The sequence below is a fragment of the Hypanus sabinus genome, chromosome X1 (genome assembly GCF_030144855.1).
Source record: "Hypanus sabinus isolate sHypSab1 chromosome X1, sHypSab1.hap1, whole genome shotgun sequence".
Lineage (NCBI taxonomy): Eukaryota > Metazoa > Chordata > Chondrichthyes > Myliobatiformes > Dasyatidae > Hypanus > Hypanus sabinus.
The window spans coordinates 40,395,657-40,407,727 of record NC_082738.1 but is presented as its reverse complement, the minus strand read 5'-3'; the positions used below and the strand labels follow the sequence as shown (position 1 = coordinate 40,407,727).

The window sequence follows — 12,071 nt, the reverse complement described above, 5'->3', positions numbered from 1 at the left end:
GGTAGTGTGGATCCTGAGGCTCCTGTACCTTCTTCCTGATGGTTGAGGGGTAATAACTGTTCCTGAACCTGGTGGTGTGGATCCTGAGGCTCCTGTACCTTCTTCCTATTGCAGCAATGAAAAGAGAGCATGGCCTGGGATGCTGGGGATCCTTAATGATGAATGCTGCTTTCCTGCAACAGCACTCTGTGTAGATGTGCTCAATGGTGGGGAGTGCTTTCCCTGTGATGGGCTGGGCTGTATCCATTACTTTCTGTAGGATTTTCCATTCAAGGGCATTGGAGTTTCCATACCAGGCTATCATGCAACCAGTCAATATACTCTCCACCACACATCTATAGAAGTTTGTCAAAGTCTTAGATTAATTAAATCATCATCATCATCATCAATTTGCTGGTTGATTTGGTGGTGAGGAAGGCAAATGCAGAGTTAGCATTCATTTTGAGAGGACTAGAATATAAAAGCAAGGATGTAATGCTGAGGCTTTATCAGGCATTGGTGAGGCCTGTCTTGGAGCATTGTGAACAGTTTTGGGCCCTGATGTGCCCAGTTGGAGGGGGATCAGAAGGGGATAACAATAATGATTCCAGGTGAAATCATGAAAGGCTTATCGTATGATGAGCAATTGATGGCTCTGGGCATTTACTCACTGAAATTTAGAAGAATGAGGGGGGATCTCATTGAAATCTATTGAACGTTGAAAATCCTAGATAAAGTGGATGTGGAAAGGGTGTTTCCTATGGTGGGACCAGAGGGCACAGCCTCAGAATAGAGGGGCCCATTTAGTACGGAGATGAGGGGGAATTTCTTTAGCCAGAGGTTGGTGAATCTGTGGAATTCGTTGCCACAGGCAGCTGTGGAGGCCAAGTCATTGGGTATATTTAAGGCAGAAGGTGGTAGGTTCTTAATTAATCAGGGCGTGAGAGGTTATGGGGAGAAGCCAGAAGAATGGGGTTGAGAGAGAAATAGATCAGCCATGATGAAATGGTAGAGCAGACACAATGGGCCAAATAGTTTAATTTGCTCCAGTGTCTTATCTATAAGACCATCTATGTCATGCTGAATCATCACAATCTTCTCAGAAAGTCGAGGCACTGCTATGTTTTCTTTATAATGACACTTTACATGTGAGACGCAGGCCAGATCCTCTGAAATGATAACACCAAGGAAATTAAAGTTGCTGACCTTCTCCATCTCTGATCCTTGGAAGAGAACTGGCTCATGGACCTCTGGTTTCCTCCTCCTGAAGTCTATATTCAGCTCCTTGGTCTTGCTGACATTGAGTGAGAGGTTGTTGCTATGACATCACTCAGCCAGATTTTCAATTTCCCTCCTGTATGCTGATTCGTCACCACTTTTGATTCAGCCAGTGACAGTGATGGTGTCAGCAAACTTAAATATGGCAGTGGAGCTGTATAAAGTGAGTAGAGCACACAACCTCGTGGTGCCCCTGTGCTGATGGAGATTGTGGAGGAGATGTTTTTTGCCAATCTGAACTGACTGGGATCTGTAAGTGAGGAAATTGAGGATCCAATTGCTCAGGAGGTATTGAGGCAAGATATTGAAGCTTATTGATTAATTTTGAGGTGATAATAGTATTGAATGAGGAGCTGTAGTCAATAAAGAGCATCCTGATGTTTGCATCTTCACTATCCAGATGTTCCAGGGCTGAGTGAAGAGCCAATGAGATGGCATCTGCTGTTGACCTCTTGTGAGGGTAGGCAAATTGGAGTGGATCCAAGTCACTTCTCAGGCAGGAGTTGATGTTTCATCACAATTTCTTGAAGCACTTCATCACTATGGATGTAGGTGATACTGGATGATCGTCATTGAGGCAGGTTACCACGCTCTTCTTGATCACCTGTGTAAGTGAAGCCTGCTTGAAGCAGGTGGGTACCTCAGACTGTCAAAGTGAGAGGTTAAAAGATAACCATCAACACTCTAGCCAGTTGGTCAGCACGGGTCTTTAGTACTCGGCCAGGTACCCCATGTTTTCCATGGATTCATCCTCTGAAGGATGCTCTCACATCGGCCTCAGAGACTGGAATCACAGGATCACTGAGGGCTGTGGGAGTTTGTGAAGTTATCCACATCAACACCATTCATTCTGCAATTTAAAGACTTGTTTTGTATCCTTCCTATCTGTAATATTTTATTTCTTATCACTTGCCAGTTTTTCACCCTCCTTTTCTGCTTTGTACTTCCTGACTAAAGAGTTCAGAATGAACATTCACAGTTTCTCTTTCCACTGCTGAATTTTTCTTGCCTTTACTGTTTTTGGTTACGTACAGCTTTTTTAAAATTTTTGCTTACTCTTGGAACTAAGCAAAATGGGCCAAATGGCCTCCTTCTATGCTCTAACCATTCAATGGTTCTGTGATTTATCTGAATCCTTAACTCTTAACAGGTATTGTTTTGATTTTCAATCTCCCTGCCAAGTTGCATCACATTGTGAACTTCTGAACCTCATTTCCAATGGCAGTTCCTCAAAAACATCAATCTCTTATTAACCCCATATCAGCTCCAACCTAAGTCTAATCAATTGGATTTTTTAAAAATTCCATGTCTTGGCTGCTATTTACAACTCACACACACAAAATGCTGGTGGAACACAGCAGGCCAGGCAGCATCTATTGGAAGAAGCACTGTTGACGTCTTTGGCCAAGACCCTTCGTGAGGACTAATTGAAAGGAAAGGTAGTAAGAGATTTGAGAGGGGGAAATCCAAAATGATAGACCCCACCCCCTCCAGTCTTCTCCTATCATTTTTGATTTCCCCCTCCCCCTCCTACTTTCAAATCTCTTACTATCTTTTCTCAACTCAACTCATCTGTCATTGCATACCAAGCCGTAATTGAACTGGAAATCCCAGGGAGATCTTGCCGACATTCCCAGCCGTTGGATGGTAATGTTCTCCTCATCTGGTATTGCCACATTGCTGTTGTTTACCAGAACATTCCTCAGTCTCTCGAGACATAGGAGCAGAATTAGGCTATTTGGCCCATTGAGTCTGTTCCACCATTCAATTATGGCTGATCCTTTTTTTTAACCTCCTCAGCCTCACTCCCCGGCCTAAATTTAAGTGGCTAAATTTAGGACCAGCTTATAATGTTCAAACTCTATTTACATCAAAATTAAATGAAATCAAATAGAGATTTTACCATGATCAATAAAATAAAATCAACCCTGAAGAAAAATTTAAAAGCCCACCCATGTATTAAAAATCTTTAAAACGGTATCTGACAACTTAAGCAGTATCCACTTACGGGCTGTGGTGGAGTGAATTCCATATCCAGGTCTGTGGCCTCCACTACTCCAGAGTTCTGTGGAGAAAAGTCCACTATCAGTCAAACATGAACAAAGAAACTGACAGAGATTTCCCTGCATATTGAACATTTCAAAACAGAATGGATTTTAGTTGTTTTCTAGAAGATTGTTGCAGATAGCAGCTCAGGCTTACTGTACAATACTTGGAATGGGCAAGTTGGACAGGTTGGGCATGTAACCACAGGAGGCGAGAAGAATGGAGAGATCGTGAATGAAACACAATGGGCAGCGCAGCAGCATGGTGGTTACCATATCACTTTACAGTGCCAAGCGATCACCAATCAGGGTTTGATTCCTGCTGCTGCCTGTAAGAAATCTGTATGTTTTCCCCATAGCCATCTGGGTTTCCTCTGGAAGTTCTGGTTTCCAAAAACGTATGGTTAGTGAGTTGTGAGTGTGCTATGTTGGTGCCAGAAGTGTGGTGACACTTCTACAGCACAGTCCTTGGAGACTTCATTTAAAACAAATGATGCATTTTACTGTATGTTTCAATGCACAAGTGATAAATGATGCTACTCTAAGACTCTGAGGGGCATCTGGAGATGTTTCCTCTTGTGGGAGAATCTAGAACTATGGGCCATTGTTTAAAACCAATGGTGGACCAAATGAGGCAGAGATGAGATGAATATTTTCTCTCGGAGGTGTGTGAACCTTTGGACCTCTCTCCCTCAAAGGCAGTTTGAATGCTTGAATACATATTCTGAATATTTTTGAGATAGAGGTTAGTACTTGTGAAGCAAGTACAGTAATGGAAAATTTACTGAGGTAGGTAGGAATGTGAAAATGAGGTTACAATAAGATAACCGATTATCTTGCTTAGATTAGATTAATATAGAACAAGTAATGCTTCAGCACAGTACAGGCTGTTGTTGAAAACACCAGGGTAGAATGATTTTCCTTGCTTGTGCAATGCTTGCAGAGTAAACAGTAATGTCAACAATAAATACAGCAACAAGCGCAAAATAGCAGAATCATGCAAAACAACGTCTATAAGTGCACAGTGGAGAATGGTTTCATCACGACCTGTATGGAAACACCAGTGCCAAGGAATGGAAAGGTCTGCAGAAAGTGGTGGAAACAGCCCGGTCCATCACGGGAAAAGCCCTCCCCACCATTGAGCACATTTACAAGGAGCGTTGCCACAGGAAAGCAGCATCCATCATCACATCCAAACCTTGTTCTTTTCTCACTACCACTATTGGACAGGAGGTACTGAAGCCATAGGTCCCACACCACCAGGCTCAGGAACAGTTATTGCCCTTCAATCATTAGGCTCCTGAAACAGTGTGGATAACTTCACTCACCACTATTCTGAACTGATTTCACAACTGATGGGCTCACTTTCAATTCATATTCTCAGTATTATCTATCTATCTATTCATACAATTTATACAATTTGTCTTCTTTTGCACATTTGGCTGCTTGTCAGTCTTGGTGTATAGTTTTTCACAAATTCTATTGCATTTCTTTATTTTCCTGTAAATGCCTGCAAGGAAATGAATCTCAGGGTAGTATATATGACGTTCATGTTCAAGTTTAATTATCATTCAACCATACATGAATATGGCCAGACGAAATAGTGTTCCTCCAGGACCGTGGTGCAAAATACATTGCCAACAACACACAGCAGATAGCACATCTCATTATGATAGCAGAAAACATACAGTCACAAACAAAATAATACAGTCCAAGTCTTTGAATGCCATAACCTGTAGAATGGCTGTATGTGGGCTGTTGTCCTGGTCCAGCTTGTTCTTGCACTGAGTGAACACTGGAGGGCAGCAATAAGCAAACGCCAGAGACCAGAGGGACCAGCCAACAACCCAGGAAGGTCTCCAGTGCGCCTACAGGGAAGTCTGCTCTCTCCCACCATGCCTCGGCATCTCCTCCCCTGGGTGACTGCAACAGGCAGCTCCGTAGCATGAGGGCCTAGTCTTCACCACAACCCCGGCAACGCAGCTCTCCCGCCTTTGGTTTCGCTAATGAGCTAGTGAACCGGACTGGCAGTATTCTACATTACCAATGTCCAACAGGGTCTTGTGATTGCAACAAAAATGTCCAAGACAATCACTCACACTCCGCACCTTCTCTCAACAATGGTACGCAATAAATCCAGGCGACGACACAACAATGGTACATAATAAGTCCAGCTCCATTGCTATCGAGCAACTTGTTGATGGGGTAGATCTATAGAATCTCTTGTCTTTTTGACTTGCTGAGCCTCGATTAGTGCTTCTGATTCTAAAACCCAATTATTCCATGTGTATTACAATCCCTTTACTTAAGGACTCTATAATAAATATAGTTATTCTTTAGAAATTTATCAATGTGATGCCTACCCTCAGCATGTTCCAGCTTTTATGCAGCACTTTGTAAAAATATTTTAAAAGATTATGCCATGTATTGCTTGTGTTCCTGTCATCAGAATTTTAACTGCTCAGCCAGCTCGATGACAGTTTGAACTGATGCCCGGCAGAAACCTGCATTGAGAATTCACACCACCAAAATCTTCAAGCCATCCAGGAATGCCTTTGCTTTACCACTTCCCACAACATCTCTCCTGGTAATTCCAGCCTAAATAACTTCTGAAAAGAGCAGCTTCACTTATATTGACTAATAACCATATCTTTCATACATTTCACCACGGTAACACATTCAATAGCTGGATGCTGTGCAGATAAAACAAACTTTCACCTTTCAGTGATATGAATGAGCCATGATTCCATTTTAGCTTAAGTCAGTGATCTAGGTCACTTTTCTGAGCTGTCTATTGATATCACTCTAAAAATTGTCCCTTCACAACCCAGAAAGTGTCCTGTCCTGTCCTGACTTGCTATGTCTGAGAGCTGGTTCTCACCTTGCTCATCACCCCATTCCCAGCTTGTACCTTGAGATCATCTTCATCATCATCATATTCATCGACCGCCACGTCATCACATTGCTTGTCGTTCAGCCTCTCTGCATCCTCGGGGTTTGGTGTGATGGACAAACGTTGAATGGCTCCCTGAAAGGAAAGTCAGCAACATGACTTTTGATCAGTGGGTGGAGCAGGGATAAAGCATGCAGAGAATATTTCATCAGATCATGGTGTCAGAGAACTGTAATGATACGGACGGGGGAGATTTGGTCAGACCAGTCTATACCAGCCAATTGGAGAATGGTCGTATTCCCACCCCACAGCTCTGCTGATTATTCTCTCTCAAGTAGCTTTTGAAGGCACCAACTGATACTGTTTCCAAATTCCAACCACTTTCTAAGTAAAAAGAAAAATTAGGCACAACCTCTTTTGTATCTTGTGTCCCGGGTTTTAAATCTGTGCCCCCACCCCAATTAATCCCTGAACCGCTTGATTAGAGAATTTTTTTATTTGGCAAAGAATATACTGTTTCATTTTATAACGTCTTGCATAGTAAACTATTGGTATACAATGATGAAAGTACAAGCTGCTCAATGTCAAGCACTTCGGAATAGGACAGTGATTACGGATCTTATCACATGAACTCATATTCCATGAGCCAATAAAACAGAAAATATTAATACCTCCAATGTTTGTCAGATACTCTGGATTTCAGATCTCTGCCATGGAGACTTGAAATATAATGATTCCATAAAACCAAAAAATTATATCATTAAGGTGTGTTTTCTTTTCTAAATTTGTATTGACTTGAACACGGCAAATGTTTAAGGAAAAGTCTTTTTAAAAAGTGCAACATTTATTGTGTTTTGAATCAGCACTGCTCTGCGTCACCAAAGATACATGGTGCCGTAAGTATTTCTTCAAAGCCTAAACATGTAGATATAAGTTCTGTTTTTGTCTCCTTGGCTGTGTTGTAAGATTCCAAAAGGGAAACCTTCGTGTTGTCTGCAAATTTAAACCTAGAATAGGAAGTTCAGAAGGAATAGCAAGTAAATTGTGGATGCATTTGGAGATGTTCTAAACGGAACCATTTTCTCTGTCTTTGAAGGCCCAGTGTATTGAGTTGGGTAACCAGTGACACTCACACTTTACTCCATCAAAGTTATTAAGTTCAGTTAACTCTTATCTAAAAGACCAGTCCCATGTTCCAGTATTGCCTGACACTCAATCAAACCCCATGCTCCTCTCTATGCAATTATTCTAAGTCCCATTATCAGTGACATCTAAACCTCTTAGTTAAGTGAGCCATTTATTCAGAAAAGAACCACAGTGAAAAATCTTGCTCAGAACTGTGACTGAAGCAATCAAAGTGATAGATCCAAATATCATCAGATAGATTTCAAACCTGCATGTTTGATTTTCCTTTGCATTGCTAGATCATGATGTATGAAGAAGTCCAACAAACGTTGTCATTTTTCATGAATCCTGAGCCTGAAATGCTGCAAATTGTGACAGGAAGTTTCAGAAGTTTTAATAAAATACTGAGCCTAGATTAGGAAAGGTAAAGGGCGTGATGGGAAGGAATCTGATAGGAGAGTGGATCATAGGAAAAAAGGAAGGGGGGACACCAGGGGGAGGTGATAGGCAGGTGAAGAGAAGAGGTAAGAGGCTAGAGTGGGGGATCAGAAGAAGAGAGGAGGGGTGATGCACCATCAATAACTCACTCTGAGACGTAAGGCGAGATATCGGCTTTTGTTGACTGGAAGAAGGAACCAGGAGTGAGTGTCCATCATACTATGTCCTGGAGACTGAGGCCGAGCGTCAGGCCTCAGATCGCCTTTATACAGGGGCCTGTGGGAGGAGCCACAGGAGAAGTCAGCAGGGGGCATGTCCAGACAGGCACATAGTTCACCACAAGGGGTGAATGGAAAAAAAGAGGGGGAAATAAATGTTCATTTCATCAGCTTTTCAGGCTACCTAGATGGAATACGAAGTGTTGTTCCTCCACCTTGATCAGGGCAAAAGAGGAGGCCATGGACCAACATGTCAGAACAGGAATTGGGATAGGAATCACAGTGGTTGGCCACCAAGAAACTCCACTTTTGGCAGGTGGAATGGAGGTGCTTGACGAGGCAGTCCCCCAATTTACGTTGAGTCTCGCCAGTGTATAGGAGGCCACATCAGGAACACCAGCTACAGTAGACAACCCCAACAGATTCACAGGTGAAGTGTTGCCTCACCTGGAAAGACTGCTTTGGAACCTGAATAGCATTTCTATCACTCTCAGGGATATGCACAAGGAAGGAGATTAGCGAGGAGGGACAAATGGACAAGGGAAACACAGAGGGAGCGATTCCTGAGAAAAGTGGAGGGCAGGGGTAGGTAAAGATGTGTTTGGTGGTAGGATCCCTTTGGAGGTTGCGGACAATGATGTGTTGGATGTGGAGGTTTATGGGTGGTAGGTACAGTATAAGAGAAGAGGAATTCTATCACTGTTACGGCAGCAGGAAGATGGGCTGAGCACGGATGTACGGGAAATGGAGGAAGTATAGGTGAGGGCAGCATCAATGGTGGAGGAAGGGAAACCCCGTTCTTTGAAGAAGGAGGACATCTCTGATGTCCTGGAAAGGAAAGCTTCATCCTGGGAACAGATGTGGCAGAGACAAAGGGACTGAGAAAAGGGAACAGCATTTTTACAGGAGACAGGGTGGGAAGAGGTATAGTCAAGACAGCTGTGGAAATGGTAGGTTTTTTAAAAGATATTGGTAGACAGTTTGTCTCCAGAGATGGAGACAGAGAGATTGAGAAAGGGGAGGGAGGTATCAGAGGTGGACCAAGTGAATTTAAGGGCAGGGTGGAAGTTGGAAGCAAAGTTGATGAAATTGACAAGCTCAGCATAGGTGCATGAAGCAGCACCAATGCAGTCATCAATGTAGCACAGGAAGATTTGGGGGGCGTTACCAGGGAAGGCTTAGAACTTGAAACATGCCAATGAAAAGGCAGGCATAGCTGGGGCTCATGTGGATGCCTATGGGTACCATTTGTGTTTAGAGAAAGTGAGAGGAGCCGAAGGAGAAATTGTTGAGGGTGGGGACCAGTTCTGCCAGACAGAGGAGGGTGGTGGTGGAGGGGAACTGGTTGGGTCTTTAGTTGAGAAAGAAGCAGAGAGCTTTAAGGTCTTCTTGATGGTGGATAGAAGTGTATAGAGACAGGATATCCATGGTGAAAACGAAGCAGTCACGGCCAGGGAATTGAAAGTTTTTGAGGAGATTGAGGGTGTGAGAAGTGTCGCGGATGTATGTGGGAAGGGACTGAACCAAGGGGGATAGAGTGGAGTTGAGATATGCTGACACAAGTTCAGTGGGACAGGAGCAGGCAGAGACAACGGGCCTATCTAGACGGTCTGGTTTGTGGATCTTGGGTAGGAGGTAGAAAAAAGCAGTGCGGGGTGAGGGAACTATGTATTTGGTGTCAGTGGATGGGAGTTCTCCAGAGTTGAAATTTCTCATCCTTGCATGGTCTCACCTCTCCTGAAATCTCCTCTAGCTGTATAATTCTTTGATATTTGCACTCCTCTGATTCGAACCTCTCACTCTCAAGCACTTCATGATTTAATGGCTATGTCTACAGTTGCCAAAGTTTTAAAATCTGGAATCCACGCCCTAGAACACTCTTCCCTCTTATTTGTGAAGATATTTCTTCAACCAAGTTTTTAGTCATGTCTCCTATGTGATTCAGTTCTGTGATCATGTTTCAGTGAGGATCTTAGGACATTATTATTATACAGAAGACAATAAGAGATAGAAATAGTTGGTATTCCTATTGATAAGCACCCCTTCCCCTATGATCAGTTTGCACCTATACCATTAATGCCTCTTAGACCATAAAACATAGGAACAGAATTAGGCCATTCAGCCCATTGAGTCAACTTTGCCATTGGATTATGGCCTCTCTTGACTTCTCCCAGTAACTTTTGACCCCCTTACTAATCAAAAACTTATTAACCTCTGCTTTAAATATACCACCTGAATGTAATGTTTTAACTGCAGTCTTAGGCTTTGATGGAACTAGAATTGTGTGTACTAACAGCTGGACTGAGAGATTAGGATGACCTAATTAATTTAAACTGGGACTCTTAGTAGAATTCAAACGACAGCACCCTTCGGTCTAAATTAAGACATTCAACCCAGCTGAATTATCTTGAAGAATTAATTACATTACTGCACAAATTAATCCTGGAGTTTGAGAACTTTAATCAAGGCCTTGAAGTCAATGCAGATGTGTATTAGCAGGAGGACTCACTCTGTACTTATCTCTGTTCACTGGTTTAGCGCTAGCGATATATATTTTAGAATGTGGGTGAAATTCGAGGGGCTCAGGTGATCTTTTGAGTTTAAGCCTTTTGGGAGTTTGACACCACTGGTGGAGGGCCACCATATTCCCCTCAACACTGATTCCAAGACGTATCCATTGTTTCATTCTGGCTGGCAGGCGGAAGCGAAGAATTTCGGAATCATCTGAGTCAAGTGGTGTGTAATATAGCTCAATGTTCTGTCTGCCGTCCATCTTTGCGGATAGCTTTATCCCGAGAGAAATGACTTTCTCAGACGGGTCTACGACAGCAAAAATCACCCCACCTCTTTCGTCATTTTGCTTCAGTGTTGCTAGGATGGAAAAATCTCGGTAGAATGGTTCTGGGAAGAGGGTTCGGACTGGAAATGGTGTAGGCATGAAACCAGAGTCAAAAGCAAATGCAGTTCCTCCATTCAATCCTTCAACCTTGGACACGTACGGAGACTCTTCTGAGATCAGCTGTAGCAGATTGATGTCCTCATGTGGCCTATTGCCTGGAAGACAAACATGCCATTTTGTGAGTACTCTTGGATCAGGGAATAAAGCTAATTTTGTGTCTATTGCCTTAATAATGCAGTAAAGACAAAGACTTGGAGGTGAATTAGTTATGAGTTAATGAATGTGGAATGAACGCACCACCTGCTTGTTACTTGTTTTTAAAAAATCCACCGTCAACTTTGCTATGGCTGCTATATTTATGCATCTTTCTAATATTTTCATTAAAACTTCAGAGAGTGGCAAACACACATTTTCTGTCAGCAAGAATAAACTGCCAGAACTGTCTGTACCTGGTACAATAGAATCCCATTTCGATATTGACTTTGCTAGCTGACATCATCTGCAGAATTGTGCTTTTCGATTTATTATACATTTATTCAATTTATCATGTGTGTATAAAACGGTAAGAGGCATTGATAGAGTGGACAGCCAGCACCTTTTTCCCAGGGCAAAAATGGCTAATATGAGAGGGGATAATTTTGAGGTGACTGGAGGACAGAATAGGGGGATGTCAGAGGTAGGTTTTTTACACAGGGAGTCGTGGAACCAGGGCTTGTGGAAGACGTAGATACATTAGAAACATTTAAGAGACTCTTAGATAGGAAAATGAAGGGCTGAACAGGAAGGAAGCGTTAGACTGATCATAGAGTAGGTGAAAAGATTGGCGCAACACTGTGGGCCGAAGGGCCTGCCCTGGTAACCCTGGAAGCAGGTCACCCTGCCAGCTCAGTTCAGCAGTCGCCTGAGTCCATCATTTCATTTGTGGGATTGGAACCCCCAAGTAATCCAGACCATGTCAGAGAAGCAACATTTACAAAAAGTTGTGGAAGCACATGTGATTTAAGTGGGCATTAATGTTGGTTTTTTTAATGTGTTCGTTTGGAAAACAGGACCATATTTGGAGTGGACTTGGGGCAATGTCATTAACCCCAGAACACAATGTTCTGTAAAGAGAGAAACATAGGCTTTGATGTTTGTTGTTTTGTTTTGCTGGATACACAAATAATGGCAATGTCTTTTGTAATAGGAAGAAAACA

The 12,071-nt window shown here is 42.7% G+C and overlaps 1 protein-coding gene across 2 annotated transcripts in view; it reads right to left on the bottom strand.

The window, feature by feature from the left end:
- The window catches only part of LOC132384481 (collagen alpha-1(XVIII) chain-like), a 98,099-nt gene that overhangs the window by 63,752 nt on the left and 22,276 nt on the right, over positions 1–12,071 (bottom strand). Inside the window, exons 1-4 of one of the 2 annotated variants that reach the window (XM_059955634.1) lie at positions 7,908–7,922; positions 7,589–7,682; positions 6,214–6,330; positions 3,266–3,322 (exon numbers count right to left, since the gene is read on the bottom strand). In XM_059955634.1, the coding sequence (XP_059811617.1) occupies positions 3,266–3,322; positions 6,214–6,330; positions 7,589–7,594 (180 nt within the window). In that variant the 5' untranslated portion in view covers positions 7,595–7,682; positions 7,908–7,922. Of the gene's footprint in view, positions 1–3,265; positions 3,323–6,213; positions 6,331–7,588; positions 7,683–7,907; positions 7,923–10,485; positions 11,031–12,071 lie in introns of those variants that run through there. The other variant, XM_059955633.1, reaches the window with a different exon arrangement.